Source organism: Miniopterus schreibersii, assembly GCF_964146895.1.
Source record: "Miniopterus schreibersii genome assembly, chromosome: 2".
Taxonomy (NCBI): Eukaryota; Metazoa; Chordata; class Mammalia; order Chiroptera; family Miniopteridae; genus Miniopterus; species Miniopterus schreibersii.
Window position 1 is genome coordinate 21,267,411 of NC_138102.1, and position 21,290 is coordinate 21,288,700.

At 37.0% G+C, this 21,290-nt stretch overlaps 1 protein-coding gene across 1 annotated transcript in view; it reads left to right on the forward strand.

The window, feature by feature from the left end:
• Window positions 1-21,290, forward strand: part of LOC308552394 (disintegrin and metalloproteinase domain-containing protein 32-like) — a gene marked incomplete at both ends in the record, with an annotated part of 138,049 nt that overhangs the window by 51,440 nt on the left and 65,319 nt on the right. Inside the window, one exon of the mRNA XM_081127712.1 lies at window positions 15,757-15,934. Within this exon, the coding sequence (XP_080983838.1) occupies window positions 15,757-15,934 (178 nt within the window). The remainder of the gene's footprint in view (window positions 1-15,756; window positions 15,935-21,290) is intronic.

A 21,290-nucleotide genomic window follows, 5' to 3' on the forward strand; every position in this document is an offset into this window, starting at 1 on the left:
TTTGGGCTTTCTGCTCTGTTCCATTGATCTATATGCCTGTTCTTATTCTAGTACCAGGCAGTTTTGATTACAGTGGCCTTATAGTATAGTTTGATATCAGATATTGTGAAATCTCCAACTTTTTCTTCTAAAGTTCACTGAGGCTATTCAGGGTCTCTCTTGGTTCCATATACATTTTTGGAATTTTTGTTCTAGATCTGTGAAATATGCCATTGGTATTTTAATAGGAAATGCATTGAGTTTATAGTTTGCTTTGGGTAGTATGGACATTTTAATGATGTTTATGCTTCCAATCCATGAACATAGTATCTTGGAAGTTTGTGTGTTTTTAGGAATTTATTAATTTCTTCCAGATTGTCCGATTTGTTGTTCATAATATTTTTGTATAACCCTTTGCATTTCTGTGGTGTCAGTTGTTACTTCTGTTTCATTTCTGATTTTGTTTCTTTGAGTCTTCTGTCTTTTGTCTTAATGAGCCTGGTTAAGGGTTTATCAGTTTTGTTTATCTTTTCACAGAACCAGCTCTTGGTTCAATGATCTTTTGTATTGGTTTTTTAGACTGTATTTCATTTATTCTGCTCTGATCTTTGTTATTTCCTTTCTTCTCACCTTGGGCTTTGTTTGTTGTCCTCTTTCTAGTTCTTTAGCTGTGAGGTTATATTGTTTATTTGAGATTTTTCTTGCTTCTTGAGGTAGTCCAGTAATGCAGTGAATTTCCCTGTTAAGACTGCTTTCACTGTGTCTCATAGATTTTGGGTTATTGTGTTTTTATTTTCATTTGTCTCAGGTATCATTTATTTCTTCCTTGATATCATTGTTAACCCATTTATTGTTTAGTAACATGTTATTTAGCTCCCATGTGTTTGTTTTTCAGGGTTTTTTTGTAATTGATTTCTAGTTTCATACTATTATGGTTGGAGAAGATGCTTGATATTATTTCAATCTTCTTAATTTTATTGATACTTGTTTTGTGTACTAACATGTGGTCTAGCCTAGAAAAAGTTCCATATGCACTTGAAAAGAATGTATATTCTGCTGCTTTGGGTAAAATGCTCTGAAAATATCAATTAAATCCATCTTGTCTGGCGTGTCATTTAAGGCTGCTGTTTCCTTGTTGATTTTTCTGGTCTTGAGATGTATCCATTGATGTCAGTGAGGTTTTAAAATTCCTTACTATGACTGTGTTACTGTCAGTCTCTCCCTTTATGTCTATCAAGATTTGTTTTATCTATTTAGGTGCTCCTGTGTTGGGTGCATACATGTTTACAAGGGTTATAAATCCTCTTGTTGGATTGATCCCTTTATCATTATGTTCTTCTTTGTCTCTTATTACAGCCTTTGTTTTAAAGTCTATTAAGTTTATTTTGTGTGTTTGTGAGTGTGTATGTATGTGTGTGTGTATGTGTGTGTGTGTGTGTGTGTATATATATATTTCTCCCAGTGTTGTTGTTTGTTTTTATTTGCATGAATTATCTTTTTTATATTCTTTTACTTTCAGTCTGTGTGTATCTTATTTTTAGGTGGGTCTCTTGTAGATAGCATATATATGGGTCTTGTTTTCTTCTTTCTTCTTTCTCCCTCCCTCCCTCTCTCCCTCCCTCCCTCCCTCCCTCCCTCCCTCCCTCCCTCCCTCCCTCCCTCCCTCCCTCCCTCCCTTGTCCTTTTTAACATTTTTTGCAATACTGGTTTGGTGGTAATGAAATCCTTTTGCTTTTTCTTGTCTAGGAAGCTCTTCATTTCTTCATCAATTTTAAATGATAACCTTGCTGCATAGAGTAGTCTTGGTTGTAGTTTTTTGCTTTTCATCACTGAATATTTCATGCTAATCTCTTTGGCCTGAATGTTTCTTTTGAGAAATCAGCTGACAACCTTATGGGAGCTCGCTTGTAGGTAACTAACATTCTCTTGCTGGTTTTAAGATTCTCTCTTTGTCTTTAATTTTGCTATTTTCATTATGACATGTCTTGGTGTGGGCATCTTTGGGTCCATCTTGTTTCGGATTCTCTGTGCTTTCTGGACTTGTATGTCTTTTTCCTTCTCTAGGTTAAAGAAGTTTCCAGTCATTGTTTTTACAAATATGTTCTTAATTCCTGCTCTCTCTCATTTCCTTCTGGTAGAAGGGGATACTATTTTGGAGTATGGAATAACTTGAGGGGAACATGGGCTTTGGAGTTATTCAGTTCTTTGTTAATTTTTTCTTACCCTTAGTTTTTTCATCTGAAAAATGATCACCATGATAGCTATATCACACAGTTGTGAGGATGCAAGTAAACAAGATGTACTAAGTTATTTATCATTGAGCTCATATCTCTTATTATTTGAGGAGTAGGGAAAACCTAGAAAAGTATTAATATGGTGATGTAGGGAGAATGAACATGGTGGTGGGCAGGACAGGAGTGAGGGTGAATGTGTGAGTGAGTGAATAAGTGAGTGAGAGGGCAAGTGTGGAGACATGCGTGGATGTGTCTGTGTGTGAGGGTCAATCTGATTGCACAGGGACTTGGGGTGGGCAGTTGGGGCTCTCCTGGCCAGGGAGCTGCAGCTGTGGCCACAGCAACTCCTGGCCTGTGACTCCGGCTTAGAGACCTTGCCATGTTAGAGGAATTACAGGGTCGTCCTTGGGAGGAGGCTGCAGAGAGCAGCTGCAGCTTGGCGCCCAGTCTTACCACCATCCAGAATTGCCGTGGCACAGGCCAGGACACTACACACAAGCTGCATACCCCTCCCTGGAACCCGCACATCCACCAGGGACACCACCTGGCCCCACGAGCCTGCTGTGGACAGAGACCCAATCGCTGCTGACCTGGCAGGACTCTCACCCCTGACACAGACCATCCAGGACTTGTGCTATGGCCCCGCCATGGACTTACTGCCATCACCACTACTATCACCACTACTATGCTTCCAGGCCATCCTAGAGCCAAGTTGCAGGGCCCCACTGCGAGAGGTTGGGGGCAGAAACTGTGCTGAAGAACAGGAGTCTGCTGTAGCTTTCTTTGCCCGGGGCCTGATGGAACTGAGGACATAACTGAGACTAAAGAGGCTGCTGATCTCTGGGTGAGATGGGAGTGCCTGGGACAGAGAGAGGTGGCCCAGAGGGCACTGGCTGTGGAGGCTGCAGAGTGGGTGCAGAAGTAGAAGCCTGGGGCTATTGTCCCTGGATGGAGTTGCACTAGCACCCTCCCATCTTTCCTGCCTGGGAAGTTCACCCTGATCTGTGTCAGTGGGAAGGGACACACAGTGGAGCTCAGAGCCAGTCTCCAATGGAGGGATCTGAAGAATACATACAGCATTGAGTCTGTTCTTGGAGGAACTCATGCTGCTGAGCAGAAAGGGGACTGGACAGTAGGACCAGGAAGAAGGATCAACCCTGCCCACCAGGAGCACAGGGTAGTTGCCTTCCCCCACTGGCAAAACGGCTGCTTCTGACTGAACTTGCAGTGACCTGAGGCAAGGGGGGAACAGCCTGGGGCTGGAAATCTGTTCCCCTGCAGGTGGGGAAAGAGGAGGAGCCATCAAGCCAAACAGACCTGACGCACTGATAGGAGAGGAAGTGCCCAGCCCTGTTTTGCAAGCTTTCGGCACCACCTCCAATAGGAGTTTGATCAAACCATCCTGGCCAAGACCAGGATGCTACCCCAGAAGTCAGCTCTATGGAGGAAGGGAGAACAACTCAGGACGGACTCTAAAGGTTCGAGATTCGAGGCAGACCCAGGCCCTGGGTTAAGGAGGCTCCACCCACTAAACTACTTGGAGCTCCAACCTATTGGGCCTCATCAGGTTACCCAGGGCCAGGAACTGATAGTGACTCACATTGGCCTACACCAGAGAAGTTCCCAGGAGACCCAGGTTAGACACACCAAGTAACCAGATTCAACAATATTAGAGCAAAATTCAGCCAGCTCCACAAATAGTGGACCCAAAGGTTTGTGTGTGTGTGTGTGTGTGTTTATTTTTTTTGCTTAGTTTGTTTTGTTTGTCTTTATATCCTTTTTATCTTCCTTTTTTTTCCTTGCATATCTTTAATTTCCTTAATTCTATGCTCTCTTTGTCTCTTTTTCTTTTCTTCTTATTAATTTTTCTTATTTTCTTTTTTCTTTTCCCATTTTACTTTTCCTATTTATATCTTTATATATCCATTATTATTATCATGTTTTAAATTCATAATCATTATTTCATTTATTCTGTTTCTTTTTTTTTGGTTCTTATTCTAGTTCTTTTAGCTTTCTTCTTGCTTCTATATTCTCTTTTTTCTTCTTCCTCCCTTTTTCTTTATATCCTAAATCTTTTTTTCATGTCTTTTAGTATTCTTTTCATTTTTTCTTTGTTTTGTTTTCTCATCTTTTTCCTTTTTAGTTTTTCTTGATATTGATGCTTAGCCGAGTTTGATATTTATGGTGTTTTTGATTCTGTCCTGTTGCATCTTATTCTGTTCTGTCAACACCCATATAACAGCTGATATGATGAGATTGGGGTTGAGTCTCACAGTTAGCAAGTCAGAGGGGAGATTCCACCTATGAATGGGACATCAACAATCAAGTTCCAATTACAGCAGGAGAGCCCAAATAATGCACCAGAAGGGGCGTTCCTAGAGTATCCAGCTTAGGAGATGAAAGTGGTTGCACCACTCAACCCCTCAAGACACTTTCTACATGGCCATCCCACAAAGACTAGGAGGCATAACAGTTTAATACACAGAAACAAACAAAAAGAGACAGTTAAAATGGGGAGACAAAGAAACAGCCCCCAGATGAAAGAATAGAGCAAGCAACCTATCAGACATATAGTTCAAAGTAATGGCTATAAAATGATCAAGGAACTTAATGTGAATTACAACAGCATGAAAAGGAAATAGAAGCCATGAACAAGAACCAGTCAGAAGTGAAGAATAACATATCTGGCATCAAGAACACACTGGAAGGAATTAAAAGTAGATTGGATGAAGCAAAGGACCAAAATCAGCAATTTGGAAGACAAGATAGTAATAAACACCTAATTAGAGCAGCAATTAGAAAAAAGAAAAGCAGGAGGATAGCTTAAGGAAGCTCTGGGACAACATGAAACATAACATCCACATGATAGGGATATCAGAAGGAAGAATGTTAGCAAGGAACAGAGAACCTGTTTCAAGAAATAATGACAGAAAACTTCCCTAACCTGGTGAAGGAAAAAGTCACACAAGTTCAGGAGGCTCAGAGAATCTGAATCAAAATGAACCCAGAGGGAGGAAAGATAGCAGCACTCTGACAAGAAGCAGAGTGCCCTTGCTCCCAGCCACAAACTCAATTTACCACTAAAATACTGTATAACCAGCTTGTAAACAAGAAATATACCTGAGTGGACATATTTTGACTAAGGAGCACTGAAGAAATATCATAGAGTCTGGTGAGGGGTGGGGGTGGAGAAAGGGGGGGTCCCCCCTGAAGCCAGTGCTGGGCTCCAAGGCCTGCGGGTTAGAGGGTACAAAGCTCCCTCCCCTTGGGGGAGTGGACTGGCATACAAAAGCTGGAATCTCAAACCCAGAGTGGAGGAGAAGGGAAGGAGAGCCTGTGCAGGGTGGGTAGAGGGAGCCAGGGGAACAGTGGGCCTGCAAGGAGGGGACTGAGCCTTCCCTGTGAAAAAACACTTCTAATGACAGCAGCCAAGACAGGAGTCTTTCACCCCAGGTCCTCACTGTAGAAAAGGCTGTCCCACAGTGTGTGGCTTCCGATTGTAAAGGGGCCAGAGGGCACTGAGCGGCCACCTTCAGGGACTGTCTGCTTTCTTGTAAGGCATTGTGTGGAACCCCAGAAAGCATTTGAACTGTGTGGCGTGAGAAAGGGGAAGAGAGCCCTTCCTCTGATAGAGAGGGACCGGAGCTGCCAGTGGGCTAGGTTGGGACTCCAGCGCCAGAGCTGCCAATAGGGTGAATTAGAGATTTTTGAACTGCTCTGAGGGGAGCCAGGATAGCACCCAACAAGCTGCCCCAGCTTTACTGAGATCAGCTGTCTAGTGGACCGATGTGAGGTTGACCTTTTGACCCTTCCTGCTTGGTTCTGAGGCACGGGGACAATGGAACCTCACAGGGCAGGATCTCTCTGCCTGTTTGTTGCTTTGTATATTTTTTAGTTTTTGATGCTGAATGGGCTTCCACCTTCCTGGATTGTATTGGGGAGCCAGGTCAGCGAAAGCTGGGATTTGTGTCTGCACTGTGGGGAATTTGAAATGAGTGCCCTATGAAAGCAGCCAACCAGATCTGGGAAAGGACAGGGGTGGAGCATGCCTACCTCTCCTGCAGGCTAGGAGCACCACCCCCAACCAAAAAGGGACTGGTTCAGCTCACTGAAGCCCCAGATATCCCCTTCAAGGCACAGTCCTGAGGGAGAAGGGAGAACACCTGAAAGGAGGCAATTACAAGAATAAGACTCTCAGGGTCTGTTATTTGAGAACTGGAGGAAAACCTTAAAACCCCTTCTGGGGGCTGGTCAGGCAAAGTGCTCACCAGTATGTTTTTTAATCGAACCCACTGAACCCAGGCCCCTGAAACTGCCCATACAGAAAAGGCAACAGACAGAATTCAATCTGAAAATGCAGCAGGCCATTATATGGGGAACTAGAATTGGAGGATAGGGTAGAGACTGAGGAGCTGGCTTTGAAGCAGAGACTGACTAACTTCGCCACAGTGATTGCCTGACAGCGAAACCTCTGAGTAAGGGGAGCAATACCCTGAGCTACACTAACTGGCCTGCACCCTAAAGACTCTTCAGAAGACTATGGAGTAAGACCAGGCAATTACAAGCGGGAGGCAAAATATCTGACAAGAGGAGGTTGTCCACAGAGAGCCTCAGATCAGCCAACTAACTAAGGACACCAGAGCCAAACCTAGACAGCTCCTGACATTGGCTAATACACAAGTACCTCCCAGGAGAACCGAAATCAGCATACAAAACAGTGAGCCTCAGACAACATAAGCTACCCAGATGATACTCATCTGATGGACTTTTCTATTCTTTGAAAAAAAAAAGAGAAAAATTTTCTTTTTAAATTTTTAAAATTTTTTTATAATTTGTTTTGCTTTGCCTTTTTTTTTTTGCTTTGTGTTTTGTTTTTTGTTCTATTATCAAGATTTTCTAGATATTCTCTGCTTTATTGCTGGGATATTATCATTATAACCAGTAAGTTTACTGCTTTTCTCTATTGTTTTCCCCATATCTCTTATTGGACTCCTTCCCTGCCCTTGCTTTACCCCTCTCTCTCTGCTTGTTCCATGGGCATAACTTTTTTTTCTTTTTTTCCCTCTCCCCTTTTGTTCTTTGTCTTCCTGTCCTTTTTGTTTGTTTGTTTCTGTTTGTCTCTTCATTTTATTTTCATTTCTTCTTTCCCAACTATTTTTGTATTCCCACTCTCTACCCTTATTTTTTTGCTCGCCCTTCTTTCAGAATCTTTTCTCTGGAGCATTTATCTCCCAGTAGCTTCTCTATTTTTTACTTTTTATTTTATTTTTAATTTTTCTTTACTATTTGCAATAATATCCTTTTCTCTCTCCCTCTCTCTCTCTTTCTCTCTCTCTCTATACATATATATATATTTGCTTTAGCATTTGTGTTGCTTCACTCTCCCAATTCTATTGTCTCTTGGGATGTTTTCATTGTGATTCTCAGGATATTTTGTAAGATACTGTTTGTTTCCTGGCAGTTTGGTTGTGTTTTATTTTACATTGCCAGCACCTGTACAACAGCACGCATAACATGGTTGCAGCTGAGCCACACAGTTAGCCAACCTGAGAGGAGAGCCCTCCCAAGAACAGGTAAACAATAATTTATACCCAGTCACAACAGGAGAACCAAAAGAACCCACAAAAAGGAGCTATTTGCTCAGAAGTATAAGGGAAACACACCTCTGGGGCTCTACTGGATATATAGTACAAATAGCAATTAGAAGTATAAAGGAAACACAACTCTGGGCTCCACTGGATATATACTACAAAATCCCACCACACAAGACTGGGAGACAGCAAATATGGCTAATATACAGATACAAACACTAAGAGTCACTAAAATGGGGAGACAAAGCAACAACCTCCTCAAGCTAAATTAAAGGAAGAATCAACAGAAAAAGGCCTTGATAAGGAGTTATCAGAAATAGAGTTCAGAGCAATGATTGTAAAGATGCTCAAGGAAATTAATGAGAACCACAAAACACTTAATGGAAAGGTCCAGGAACTTAGTGAAAACATGAAAAAAGTGCTAGATATGATAAAAACCAGGCAGAAATGAAGAATACTATATATCAAGAGTACACTGGAAGAAATTAAAAGGCTCAATGAAGCAGAGGATAGAATAAGTGACTTAGAACATAAGGTAGAAAGAAAACAATCAGAACAGCAAAAAGAATTTAAAAAAAAAACACTTAAAAAGCATGAGGACAGTCTAAGGGAGCTTTGGGACAACAATCGAGTTGTAGGAGTGCCAGAGGGGGAGGAAAGAGAGCAAGGGATAGAGAACTTGGTAGAGGAAATAATGACAGAAAACTTCCCTAAGCTGATAAAGGAGAAAGCCACACAAGTTCAGGAAGCACAGAGGTTCCAAACGAGGAACCCAAAGAGACCCACTCCAAGACACATCGTAATTAAAATGGCAACTGCTAAGGACAAAGAGAATATTAAGGGCTGCACGAGAGAGAGAAGCAGTGACCTACAAGGGAACCCCCATAAGGATGACAGCAGATTTCTCAGTAGAAACTCTTCAGGCCAGAAGGGAGTGGCATGAAGTTCTCAAAGTGATGAAAAGCAAGAACTTGTGACCAAGGCTGCTATATCCAGCAAGGTCATCATTTAAAATTGAAGGAGAAATAAAGAGCTTCCCAGACAAAAGAAGGCTAAAGGAGTTCAATATCACCAAACCAGTATTGCAAGAAATGCTAAAAGGACTGCTTTTAGAAAAAGAAGAAATATTGAGAGGTACATCAGCATAAAGGGGAAAATGGCATTAAATAAGTACATATCAATAGTAACCTTAAATGTAAAGGGAATAAATGCTCCAATCAAAAGTCATAGGGTAGCTGAATGGATAAGAAAACAGGACCCAAATATCTGCTCTCTACAAGAGACCCACCTGAGAGCAAAATATATACAAAGGCTAAAAGTAAAGGGACGGAAAAATATATTCTACGCAAATGGAAACAAAAAGCTGGAGTAGCAATACTAATGAGACAAAGATGCTCACTACATAATACTAAAGGGATCAATTCAACAGTTGGAAATAACCCTTATAAATATATATGTACCCAATAGAGGAGCACCTAAATATATAAAAAATTTCTTGGACTTTAAGGGAGAGAACGATGGCAACACAGTCATAGTGGAGGACTTTAACACCCCTCTGTCACAATTGGGCAGATCATCAAGACAAAAATCAGCAAGGAAACACCTTAAATAGCACACTAGATCTAATGGGTTTAATTGACATAGAACATTTCATCCCAAAGCAGCAGAATACATATTCTTCTCAAGTGCACATGGAACATTCTCAAAATCAGACCACATGTTAGGGCATAAGGCATGTTTCTACGAATTCAAGAAGATTGAAATATCAAACATCTTCTTGGATCACAATGCCATGAAACTAGAAATCAACCACTATAAAAAAACTCAAAAACGTTCAAACACATGGAGGCTTTATAGCATGTTATCAAACAATGAATGGGTTACCAATGAGATCAAGGAAGAAATCAATCACTTCCTGGAAAAAAAACAAAAATGAACAGATAACAACCCAAAACCTATGGGACACAGTGAAAGCAGTCCTGAGAGGAAAGTTCATAGAAATACATGCATACATCAAAAATCAAGAAAAACCTCTACTAAACCATCGGACTCAACAACTGAAAGAATTAGAGAACAGCAAGAAAAGCCCTGAGGAAGTAGAAGGTAGGAAAAATAAGATCAGAGCAGAAATTAATGACATATAGACTAAAAACAATACAAAAAAATTCATGAAACCAAGAGCTGGTTCTTTGAAAAGATAAATAAGGTTGATGTACCGTTAGCCAGACCCACTACAAAGCAAAGAGAGAGGACACAAAGTCAGAAATGAAAGAGGCGATATAACAACTGAACCAACAGAAATACAAAGGATTGTAAGAATATACTATGAGCAACTATATGCCAACAAACTGGACAACATGGGTGAAATGAGCAAATTCCTAGAAGCATATAATACTCCAAAGCTGAATCAAGAAGAGGCAGACAACCTGAATAGGCCAATAACAACTAATGAAATTGAAGCAGCAATAAAAAAAAAAACTCCCAGCAAACAGAAGTCCGGGACCAGATGGATTTACAGGCAAGTTTTAACCAAACATTCAAAGAAGAATTAACACCTATTCTCCTTAAACTATTCCAGAAAATTCAAGAGGAGGGAAAACTCCCAAACTCTTTTTATGAGGCTAGCATCATCCTAATCCCAAAACCAGGTAGAGACACTACAAAGAAAAAGAATTACAGGCCAATATCCCTGATGAATATAGATGCTAAAGTCCTCAACAAAATACTAGCAAACCAAAACCAGCAATTCATTAAAAAGATCATACATCATAACCAAGTGGGATTTATTCCAGGGATGCAAAACTGGTATAATGTTCACAAATCAATAAATGTGATACACCACATAAACAAAATGAAGGACAAAAATTATATGATCATATCAATAGATGCAGAAAAAGCATTCAACAAAATCCAGCACCCATTTTTGATAAAAACCCTCAGAGTGGGAATAGAGGGAACATACCTCAAAATAATAAATGCCATATACAACAAATCTAGAGCCAACCTCATACTCAGTGGTCAAAAACTAAAACCATTTCCCTTAAAAACAGGAACAAGACAGGGTTGTCTGCTTTTACCACTCTTATTCAACATAGTACTGGAAGTCCTTTCCACAGCCGTCAGACAGGAAGAAAATATAAAAGGTATCCAAATTGGAAAAGAGCAAGTAAAACTGTCATCATTTGCAGATGACATGATATTGTAAATAGAAAACCCTAAGGACTCCACCAAAGTACTCCTAGATTCTGTAAATGAATTTGTCAAGATAGCTGGATACAAAATTAACACCCAAAATTCGATGCCATTTTTATACACCAACAATGAACCCTCAGAAAGGGAAACTAAGAAAAGAATCTCATTTACCATTGCAACTAAGAAAATAAGATACCTAGGAATAAACTTACCCAAGTATGTTAACGACCTGTACTCAGAAAACTGCAGGACAGTGAATAAAGAAATAGATAGAGGAAGATATTAACAAGTGGAAGAATATACCATGTTCATGGATTAGAAGAATTAGGATCATTAAAATGTCCATACTACCCAAAGCAATTTATAGATTAAATGCAATTTGTATTAAAATACCAACAGCATATTTCACACATCTAGAACAAACACTTGGAAAATTTATATGGAACCAAAAAAGACCCCAAATAGCCATGGCAATCTTGAGAAAGAACAAAATTGGAAGGATCACAATACCAGATATCAAGTTATACTACAAATCCACTGTAATCAAAACAGCCTGACACTGGCCCAAGAACAGATATGTAGATCAGTGGAACAGAACAGAACACCAAGAAATTAACCCATGCCTTTATGGTCAATTAATATTTGAAAAGGAGGCAAGAACATACACTGGAGTAAACAGTCTCTTCAGTAAATGGTGCTGGGAAAATTGGACAGTTACATGCAAGAAAATGAAACTAGATCACAAACTTACTCTATACAAAAGTATAATTTCAAAATGTATAAAAGACTTAAATGTAAGTCGTGAAAACATAAAAATCCTGGAAGAAAACATAGGCAGTAGAGTCACAGACATCTCACATAGTGGAATTTTCACTGATATATCTCCTAGGGCAAGAGATACAAAAGACAAAATAAATGGGACTAAATGAAATTAAAAAGCTTCTGCACAGCAAAAGAAATTAGCCCCAAAATACAAAGGAACCCTATGGTATGGGAGAACATATTTGCCGAGTATGTATCTGATAAGGGGCTAATTTCCAAAGTGTACAAAGAACTCATACAACTCAACAAGAGGAAAATGAACAATCCAATTTAAAAAATGGGCAAAAGACCTGAATAGACAGTTCTCCAAAGAGGACATATAGATGGCCATTAGACATATGACAAAATGCCCACAGTCACTAATCATCAGAGAGATGCAAATTAAAACCACAATGAGATATCACCACATACCCATCAGAATGACTATCATCAATAAATCAACAAACAACAAGTGCTGGCAAGGATGTAGAGAAAAGGAAATAGTAGTAGTTCACTGATGGTGGAAATGCAGACTGGTACAGCCACTGGAAAACTGTATGGAATTTCCTCAATAAATTAAAAATGGAACTGTCATTTAACCCAGCAACCCACTTTTGGGAATATGTCCTAAAACCCCCAAAACAATCAAAAATAATCTATGCACCCCTATATTCACAGTAACATTATTTACAATAGCTAAGATTTGGAAACTGACCTAGTTTCCAAATGGGCACTTGGATAAAAATGCTGCAGTACATTTACACAATGGAATACTATGCAGCTGTAAAAAAAAGAAGGAACTCTTACCCTTTTTTGACAGCATGGATCGACCTGGAGACTATTATGCTAGGTGACATAAGCCAATCAGAGAAAGACAAGCACTACAGAGAAAGACAAGTATCTCACTTATTTGTGGAATTTAATGAAGAAAATGAATTTACCAACAAAATAAAACCCGAGTCATTGAGGCATGGAGCAGACTGACATATCTAGATGGGAGGAGGGGGGATGAGAAGAGAGAAACCAAAGAACTCATATGCATAGTCCATGGACACTGACAATAATGTGGTGAAGGCCTGGGTGGGTAGGGGCTGAGTGGAGGGGGGGAAATGGGGAACATCTTTAATACTTTTAACAATAAATATATATGTATTAAAAAGTAAAAATAAAGTTGTGATGTAGGAATACACAAGAAAAGTGACAACAGGAATTTTGGGGTAAAAACTGTAGGAGAAAGAACCTGAAAGGAAAATCAGATAGTATAAAAGGTAAACTTTTTTCAAAATGCTGTTAATTGCTAACCCCAGCCTCCGAAAAATGGTAGAGAGCACTACTCTTTCCTATTATTTTATTGTCTCTTAATTTCTGTTCTTTGACTTCAAAATTTAGGCTAGCTATATGACAGTTTCAGTAAACTTTTGTAAAATAATTTGGGAACAAAGCTAACATAGCATTTGAATTCAGAGTTCAAAATCTCAGCCAAATATATGAAAAAAAAACACATAAGATAACTGATTATAAATAAACTTTGCAAATATATGTACTTAAGTTAAGAGCTGCCATTATGGGCAGCAAAAAGGTGAATAATTAGGGAATAATGTAAGTTATATATAGTTGACTATAAATGTTCCCAGAGCCAAAATATCATATGGTTTTTTTAATTATAAATTTTCTTCAACTTTCAATTTTGGTGGTAAGATAATTAAAATATATGCTTTAGAGTAAAATAATATTAATATTTAATAGTAAATATTTTATTGAATTAATGTAATGTTCAAAGATGAATTTTGGGGTAAAAAGTACCTGAATTTAAAGTCTTTAACTGTGTGTGTAATCCTGCTTATTTATAGAACTGTCTGTGTTTGGTGAGGATTTTAGCTTCTCTGTATGCTGGTTCAATTTCTATAAAATGTTGATGATAATACCAACCTCCCTGGTTTTGGGGTAGGATTAAATGATCATTTTTATCTGGGTAATAATAGGTACTCAAGAAATGTCAGTTTCTTCCTTGCTTTACAGGTTTTTACTACATATTGAGAATGACATCCTATGGAATTATACTCTCAGTTTATTTTTATACTGGTGTATGGACATGATTGTTTAAGATTTTGGTTAATATACAGTTATTCTGAGATTTTTTTCAGAAAGTTCAGGACTAAGCATAATATACTTTGCTTAATAAAAGTTTGTTTTTGTTAAGAATAATCAATAGACAATTGATTCTATATTTGCTAAGAACTGTGCAGGTAATGTGCCACTAGCAGTAAAGATGACAAAATTTCGTTCTCAAGTTTAATGAAATAACTGTCATATATGTAGTACAAACCTGTGATTGAATGAACATCAAAAAACATTGAAGTAGATTCAAACTTTCAAAGAGCTTGATTCTTAATTTTATAGTGGTCAGGGGAAAGGTGGAGAAAGTAGAAGTTTGAAGAGTTGTTGATATTCATATGAAAACTTATCTAAAAGTATAGATGGTTTTCTCTATGCCATCATTTCAGTTTTATTTCACCTTGGCAGAGTTTCATACACATAAATAGCCATTTTTCTCAATGTGGAAGAATTTGCATAAATCCCACCCCCAAACTAAATAAAATTGAAGATGTATTTAATTTGTAATGCATATAAAAATAAAATTAATGTACGTTTAATTTTGTTGTAGGAACGTTTAACAAATTTTTAAATATACAATATAGTATTGTTAAGCACAGGCACTATGTTGTACAGAAGACCTCTTGAATTTATTCATCTTGTGTAACAAACATTATACCCATTGAACAATTCCCCATGTTCCCTGTCTCCTAACCCTTTGCAATCACCATTCTACTCTGCATTTATGAGTTTAACTAACCTCATATAGGTGAAATTATGCTGGCTTATTTCACTTAGCATAAGGTCCTCGAGGTTCATCTATGTTGTTGTATATGTCAGATTTCTGTTTTTCAGACTGAATAATATTCCATTGCATGTATATACCACATTATCTGTTCATTGTCAGTGAATATTTATGCTGCTGCTGCAATGAATATGGAATGCAGATATCTCTTTGAGATCCTGGTTTCAAATTAAAACCACAATGTGATATCACCTCAGACCTGTTAAAATGTCTTAGAATCTGGAGTAGTTTTACATATATATGTATGTATATATTATATATATTATACACACACACACACACACATAATATATATGTTAATATATGCATGTATGTATCAGACAAAATAGACTTTAAAACCAAAGCTAAAATAAGAGACAAGGACATAATGATAAAGGGACCAATTCAACAAGAAGATAGAACCCTTGTAAACATTTATGCACCCAATATAGGGGCACCTAAATATATAAAGCAAACTGATGGGCATAAAGTGAGAAATTGGCAGTAATATAGTCATAGTAGGGGATTTTAATATATACACCCAGAAGTGAGACTTTTGGATCATATAGGTTGCTATATTTTTAAGTTTTTGAGGGGCCTCTCTACTATTTTTTGTAGCAGCAGTACCCATTTACATTCCCATCAATAGTGTACCAGGGTTTTGATTTCTTCACAACCTTATCAGCACTTGTTATTTTTAAAAAATATATTCGCCATTCTGACATGTGTGAGGTGATATCTCATTGTGGTTTGGATTTGCATTTTCCTGATGTTTAGTGATTTTGTGCACCTTTTTATATACATGTTGGCTATTTATATGTCTTCTTTGGAAAAACATCTATTCAAGCCCTTTGTCCATTTTCTGATCTGTTGTTTTTCTATTGAGTTAATTTTGTTTTAATAAGGACATGTGTTCCAATGAATAAATCACATGATTTCCTCACGAATGATTTTGGCCTCTAAGCTTTCTTTATGAACATGTACCATTTTTAAATTAAATTTTACATTTTTAAATTTATATAATATAGAGTTGTCTTTTCAAGAGTATACTGCCAACAACATTATACGGATTCATCTTTAGGCAGTCCAGTGGCGTGAAGACTTTTAGCAGTTGCAGTTTGAGTGACTTTAAAGATTTCATTTTAAACATGGGTGCCAAATGTCTTCAGAATAAGCCCCAAATGAAAGCGGCTTCAGCAGCAACCTGTGGCAATGGCAGAGTGGAGAGCCCTGAAACCTGTGACTGTGGTACTGCGGCTGTAAGTCTGATAACTAGGAAAATTGATTAATAATTTTTTGTTAATCTCTTTGTCATAAATGTTATGTATCTCAAATATGACTGAGTGTCATGTGGAACATGGCAATAAGTGAAATTAAGGTTGAAATTTGTACAAGAAAATACTCTGTAGGTTTTATAGGTTGAAGAGTTTTGAACAAATGTGAAGTGTACTCCAAAAAATTAATGCTGATGGGGGAAAAGGGAGTCTAGAATGAGATTTTAGGTTCCAGACCAAATATATAAGATCTTTCCATACTTGTACTTAACCTTTGGACATTTTATAAATGTCTTATTGAATATTAATGTGACAGTGGACCATCAAGTATCCTTTAGGGTCTTACTTCACAGTGGAACCAGTAATATAGTAAGGAAGGACTGTGTTAATATTATAGTCTGAGTATTGGGTGATTTTGATAAGGAAATCCTGAAAATATGAATGCAAAAGGTCCAGGATATAATTATTCTAGACAATGAAGTATTTTCAGCAATACAGCAGATGTCATAAATTTCTATGATTACAAAATAAATAGATGGAAATAATATTAGGGTTTGATATGTATATGGATTTGAATGTACTTGTGCACATATCACATTGTTTTAATTACTATGCCATTTTTTGGTATGGTGTTTTACCATTTGTTAGAACAAGTCTCTATTTTCAAATCATTTTTATTGGGGTGTAATCTACATACAATAAAATTTACTCATTTTAACTATACAGATTCATGAGTTTTGACAAATGTATGTAAACATTGGTGCAATTGAGATACAGATTTTTTTCATTATACCCAAAACTTTACTCATGCTCCTTTTTCAGTCATTTCCACTTCTTCTCATCTTCAGACACCTTCTGATTATGTCAGTTTTGCCTGATCAAGAAAGTCATATGACTCCTGGCTGGTGTAGCTCATTGGTTAGAGTATTATCCCACACACCAAAGGGGCTTGAGTTTGATTCCCGGCCAAGGGCATGTACCTGGGTTGCAGGTTTGATCCCTGGCCCTGGTAGGGGCTCCTGTGGGAGGCAACCAATCCATGTCTTTCTCTCAAATCAGTGTCGTCCCCCTCCCCCCTTATCCCCTCACCTCTCTCCCTCTTTCCCTTCCTCTTTCTCTTAAAAAAAAATCAATGGAAAAAATGTCCTCAGGTGAGGATTAACAAAAAAAGAATCACATGAAAGAAATGATACAACACATATTCATTGTGTCTGGCCTCTTTCAATACAGTGTTTTTGAGCTTCACCCACATTGTTTTATGTTGTAATAGCTTTTTCCTTTTTATTTTGAATAATATTTCATTGTTTGGATATACCACAATCTGTTTTTCCATCCTTTTGATAATGGACATTTGAATTGTTAACAGTATTGGGCCATTATACTGAATTCCTAAAATAATTGCTGGATGATATGATAAGTGTATTTTTATGAGAAACTTCCAAACTATCTTCCTAAGTGGCTGTATCATTTTACACTCCTATCAGCAATATATGAAACTTTGCCTTCACATCCTCACCAGAAATTGATATTGCAGCCTTTAAATTTTAGCCATTCCAACGGTTTTGATTTGTATTTCCTTGATGACACTAATAATGTTGAGCATGTTCTTGTGTCCTTATTGGCCATTTGTTGTTTGAATAATCAAATATTTTGCCAGTTTTTAAAATTAACTTTTTTATTTTTTATTATTTACTTTTAAGAATTCTTAGTATAGGTTGGATACCAGTTCATTGTCAGACATGTAAATTACAAATATTTGTTTCCCATCTATGGATTACCCTTTCAGTTTCATAACAAAGTCTTTGAATAGCAGGCATTATTTATTTTTTATAAAGTCCAGTTTATCTTTTTTCCGCTATGGTCATGCTTTTTCTGTATCAATAAATCTTTGTTTACCCAGATTAATGAATATTTTCTCCTGTGTTTTCTAGTAGAAGTTATACAATTAAAACTTTAAAATTTAGCCTGTGATCCATTTGAGTTTGTTTTTGTGTTTGTTGAGAGATTTGGGTTGACATTCATTATCCTCCATACGAATATATGTATTTTTTCTAGACGTATTTGTTAAAGTAACTATCTTTTCACCATTGTTTTACCCAGCATCCATATGAAAACAAATTAACACATATGTGTATCTATCCCTGAATTTTTTTCTGTTTTTTTATATGTCCATTCTTACGCCAATTCCACGTTGTCTTAATGTACTTCTACAGTAAGTCTTGAAAACACATAGTATGAATCATCCAACTTTGTTTTTTCCAAGATAGTTTTACTATTCTAGGACCTTTGTATTTCCATATAAATTAGAGAATCAGCATGTGAATGTAGGGACTTTAATTGGAATTGTGCTGCATCCATACATCAATTTGGGAGGAATTGCTTTCTTACCAATATTGAGTTTGTCAGTATATGAACATGGTGTTAAATTTAGGTCTTCTTCCTTTTAAAAAAATTTTTTAATTAATTTTATAGGGGTTACATTGGTTAATAAAATTGTATCATTTTCAACTGTATAATTCTATAATACATCACCTGCGTACCGTATTGTGTGTTCACCACTTATAGTCTAGTCTCCTTTTATTCCGCCTGTACCCTCTTCTACTACTACTCACTCCCCTTTCTCTCTGGTAGTCACCATTCTGTGGCCTGTGTCTATGTTGTAGGATTTTTTTAATGTTTTTGTTTTTTTTTTCTGAATCCCTTCACCTTTTTAACCTAACCCTCAACCCCCCTCCCCTCTGAAAGCCGTCAGTCTGTTCTCTGTGTCTTTGACTGTTTTCATTTTGTTTGTGAATTTATTTGTTCATTAGATTCCACATATAAATAAAATCATAAGATATTTATCTTTCTATGACTAGCTTATTTCACTTAGAACAATCTCCAGGTCCATCCATGCTGTATAAAAAGGTAAGAGTTCCTTATTTTTTACTGCTGTATAGTATTCCCTTGTGTAAATGTACCACAGCTTTTTCATCCACTCATCTACTGATGGGCACTTGAGCTGCTTCCAAATCTTGGCTGTTGTAAATAGCACTGCAATGAACATAGGGGTTTAATATAGTCTTTTGAATTAGTGTTTCAGGTTTCTTAGAATATATTCCCAGAAGTGGGGTCACTGGGTCAAAAGCTGGTTCCATTTTAATTTTTTGAGGAAGCTCCGTACTGTTTTCCACAGTGGCTGCACCAGTCTGCATTCACACCAACAATGCATCAGAGTTCCCTTTTCTCCACATCCTTGACAATGCTAGTTTATTCATTTATTGATGGTAGCCATTCTGGCAGGTGTGAGTTGATAACTTGTTTTATTTTGTATTTCTCTGATGATTAGTGATGCTGAATAATTTTTTCATATGTCTATTGACCATCTGTATGTCTTCCTTGGAGAAGTGTCTATTCAGATCTGTTGCCCATTTCTTAATTGGGTTGTTTGTCTTCCTCATGTTGGGTTGTGTAAGTTCTTCTTTAATTTGTTTAGTTTTTCTGTAGTTTACTGGTTTTGATAGTATAAATATTTTATTTAACAATTGTCCTTTGCTAGTGTAAAAAACACTATTGACTTTTGTGAGTCCACCTTGGATCTAGTGTTGATTAGAGGTACTGAGAATGGTCTTTGCTTTGTTCTTATTTTTAGGGAGAAAGCTTTCTGACTTTCACCATTAAATATGAATGTTAGATATACAGGGGTAAGGCAAAAGTAGGTTTACAGTTCACATGGAAAAAGACATGCAAGTTATGATTATTATAATACTTACATTAACTCAAAAGAATGTCAGTGTCACAGTGCAGTTAGGTACAATCTTGTAAGTGCTCAAATTGCTGATCTTCATCATTTACACATTCTTGTTGTCTACTTGCTATACTCAAGCATACTTTGGCATAAAGTTCTTTATAAACCTACTTTCGCTCACCCCTATATGCTTTTTTTCCCTTTTAAACAGATGCCCTCTATCATGTTCAGGAAGTTCCTACCTGTAGTTAGCTGAGAGCTTTGAACAAAAAATTAGTGTTGAATTTTATTAAATGTTTTATTTCTGTGTCTATTGAGCTGATCATACGTGTTGTCTCCCTTTCCCCCTATTAATCTGGTGCATTGCATTGATTGGTTTTGAATGCTAATCCAACCATTCTATTACTGGGATTAGCCCCACTTGGATTTTGATCTATCTAGCTAGTTAGCTAGATTTAATTAGCCAACATTTCATCAGGATTATGGCACTTATTGTCACAAGGAGATTGTGGCCTGTAGTTTTTTCTTTTCCTTTGATATTTCTCCTTTTGGCATAGGAGTAAGATTAAACTCATAAGATGAGTTGGAAAGTGTTCCCTTGCTCCCTACTCTCTGAAAGGATTTATTAAATTGGTGTTATTCCTATTTATTTATTTATTTATATTGTAGAAAAGCACTTAATATTAGATCTACACTCTTAAATCTACCCTACTTGAATCTTTGTAGTTTTGCATTTTACTTTTAGGCTTATGATGCATTTTGAAGGTTTTTTTTTGAGTGTGTATGAAAGGTGTAGTGTCAGTGTCTAGAGTCATTATTTTCCATGTGGATGTCCAGTTGTGCAGCACCATTTATTGAAAAGACTATTCATTCTCCATTGGATTTCATTTGCTCCATTGTCAGAGATTTTATTATCTCTGTGTAGGTCTCTTTCTGGGGTCTCTATTTTGTTACAGTTATATCTTTGTCTATTCTTTTGTGAACACCGTTCAGTCATTATTTCAGTTTATAGTAAGTTTCAAAGTTGGGTATTGTCAGTCTTTTAGTTTTTCTCTTCCTCCTCCTTCTCCTTTTTCTTTATCTGTATTATATTGCAGGACTATTGTGGGTCTTTTGCCTCTTCATATAAACTCTTGAGAGTCAGTTTGTCAATTTTTATTGGAATTACATTGAATCTCTAGATCAGGCTGGAAAGAACTGACAAGTTAATAATATTGAGTTTTCCTCAATGAACATGGAATATATATTTATTTATACCTTCTTTGATTTCTTTAATCACAGTTTTGTAGATTTTCTCATAGATCCTGTAAAAATTTGTTAAAACTATTCTGAAGAACTTCATTGTTTTGGTGGTAATGTAAATGGAATTGTGTTTTTTATTTCAAATCTCCATTTTTTTTATTGCTTGTATACAGGGAAACAGTTGAATTTTGTATATTAACTTGATATCCAGCCACCTTGATATAATCACTTACTAGTCACAGGAAGTTTTTGTTGCTGTTGTTTGGCTGATTATTTGGAATTTTCTTTATATAGACAGTCATATAATGTATTGACAACACAATTTTACTTCTTTCTCTCATCTATGTTTTAAAATTTTATTTTCATTTATTA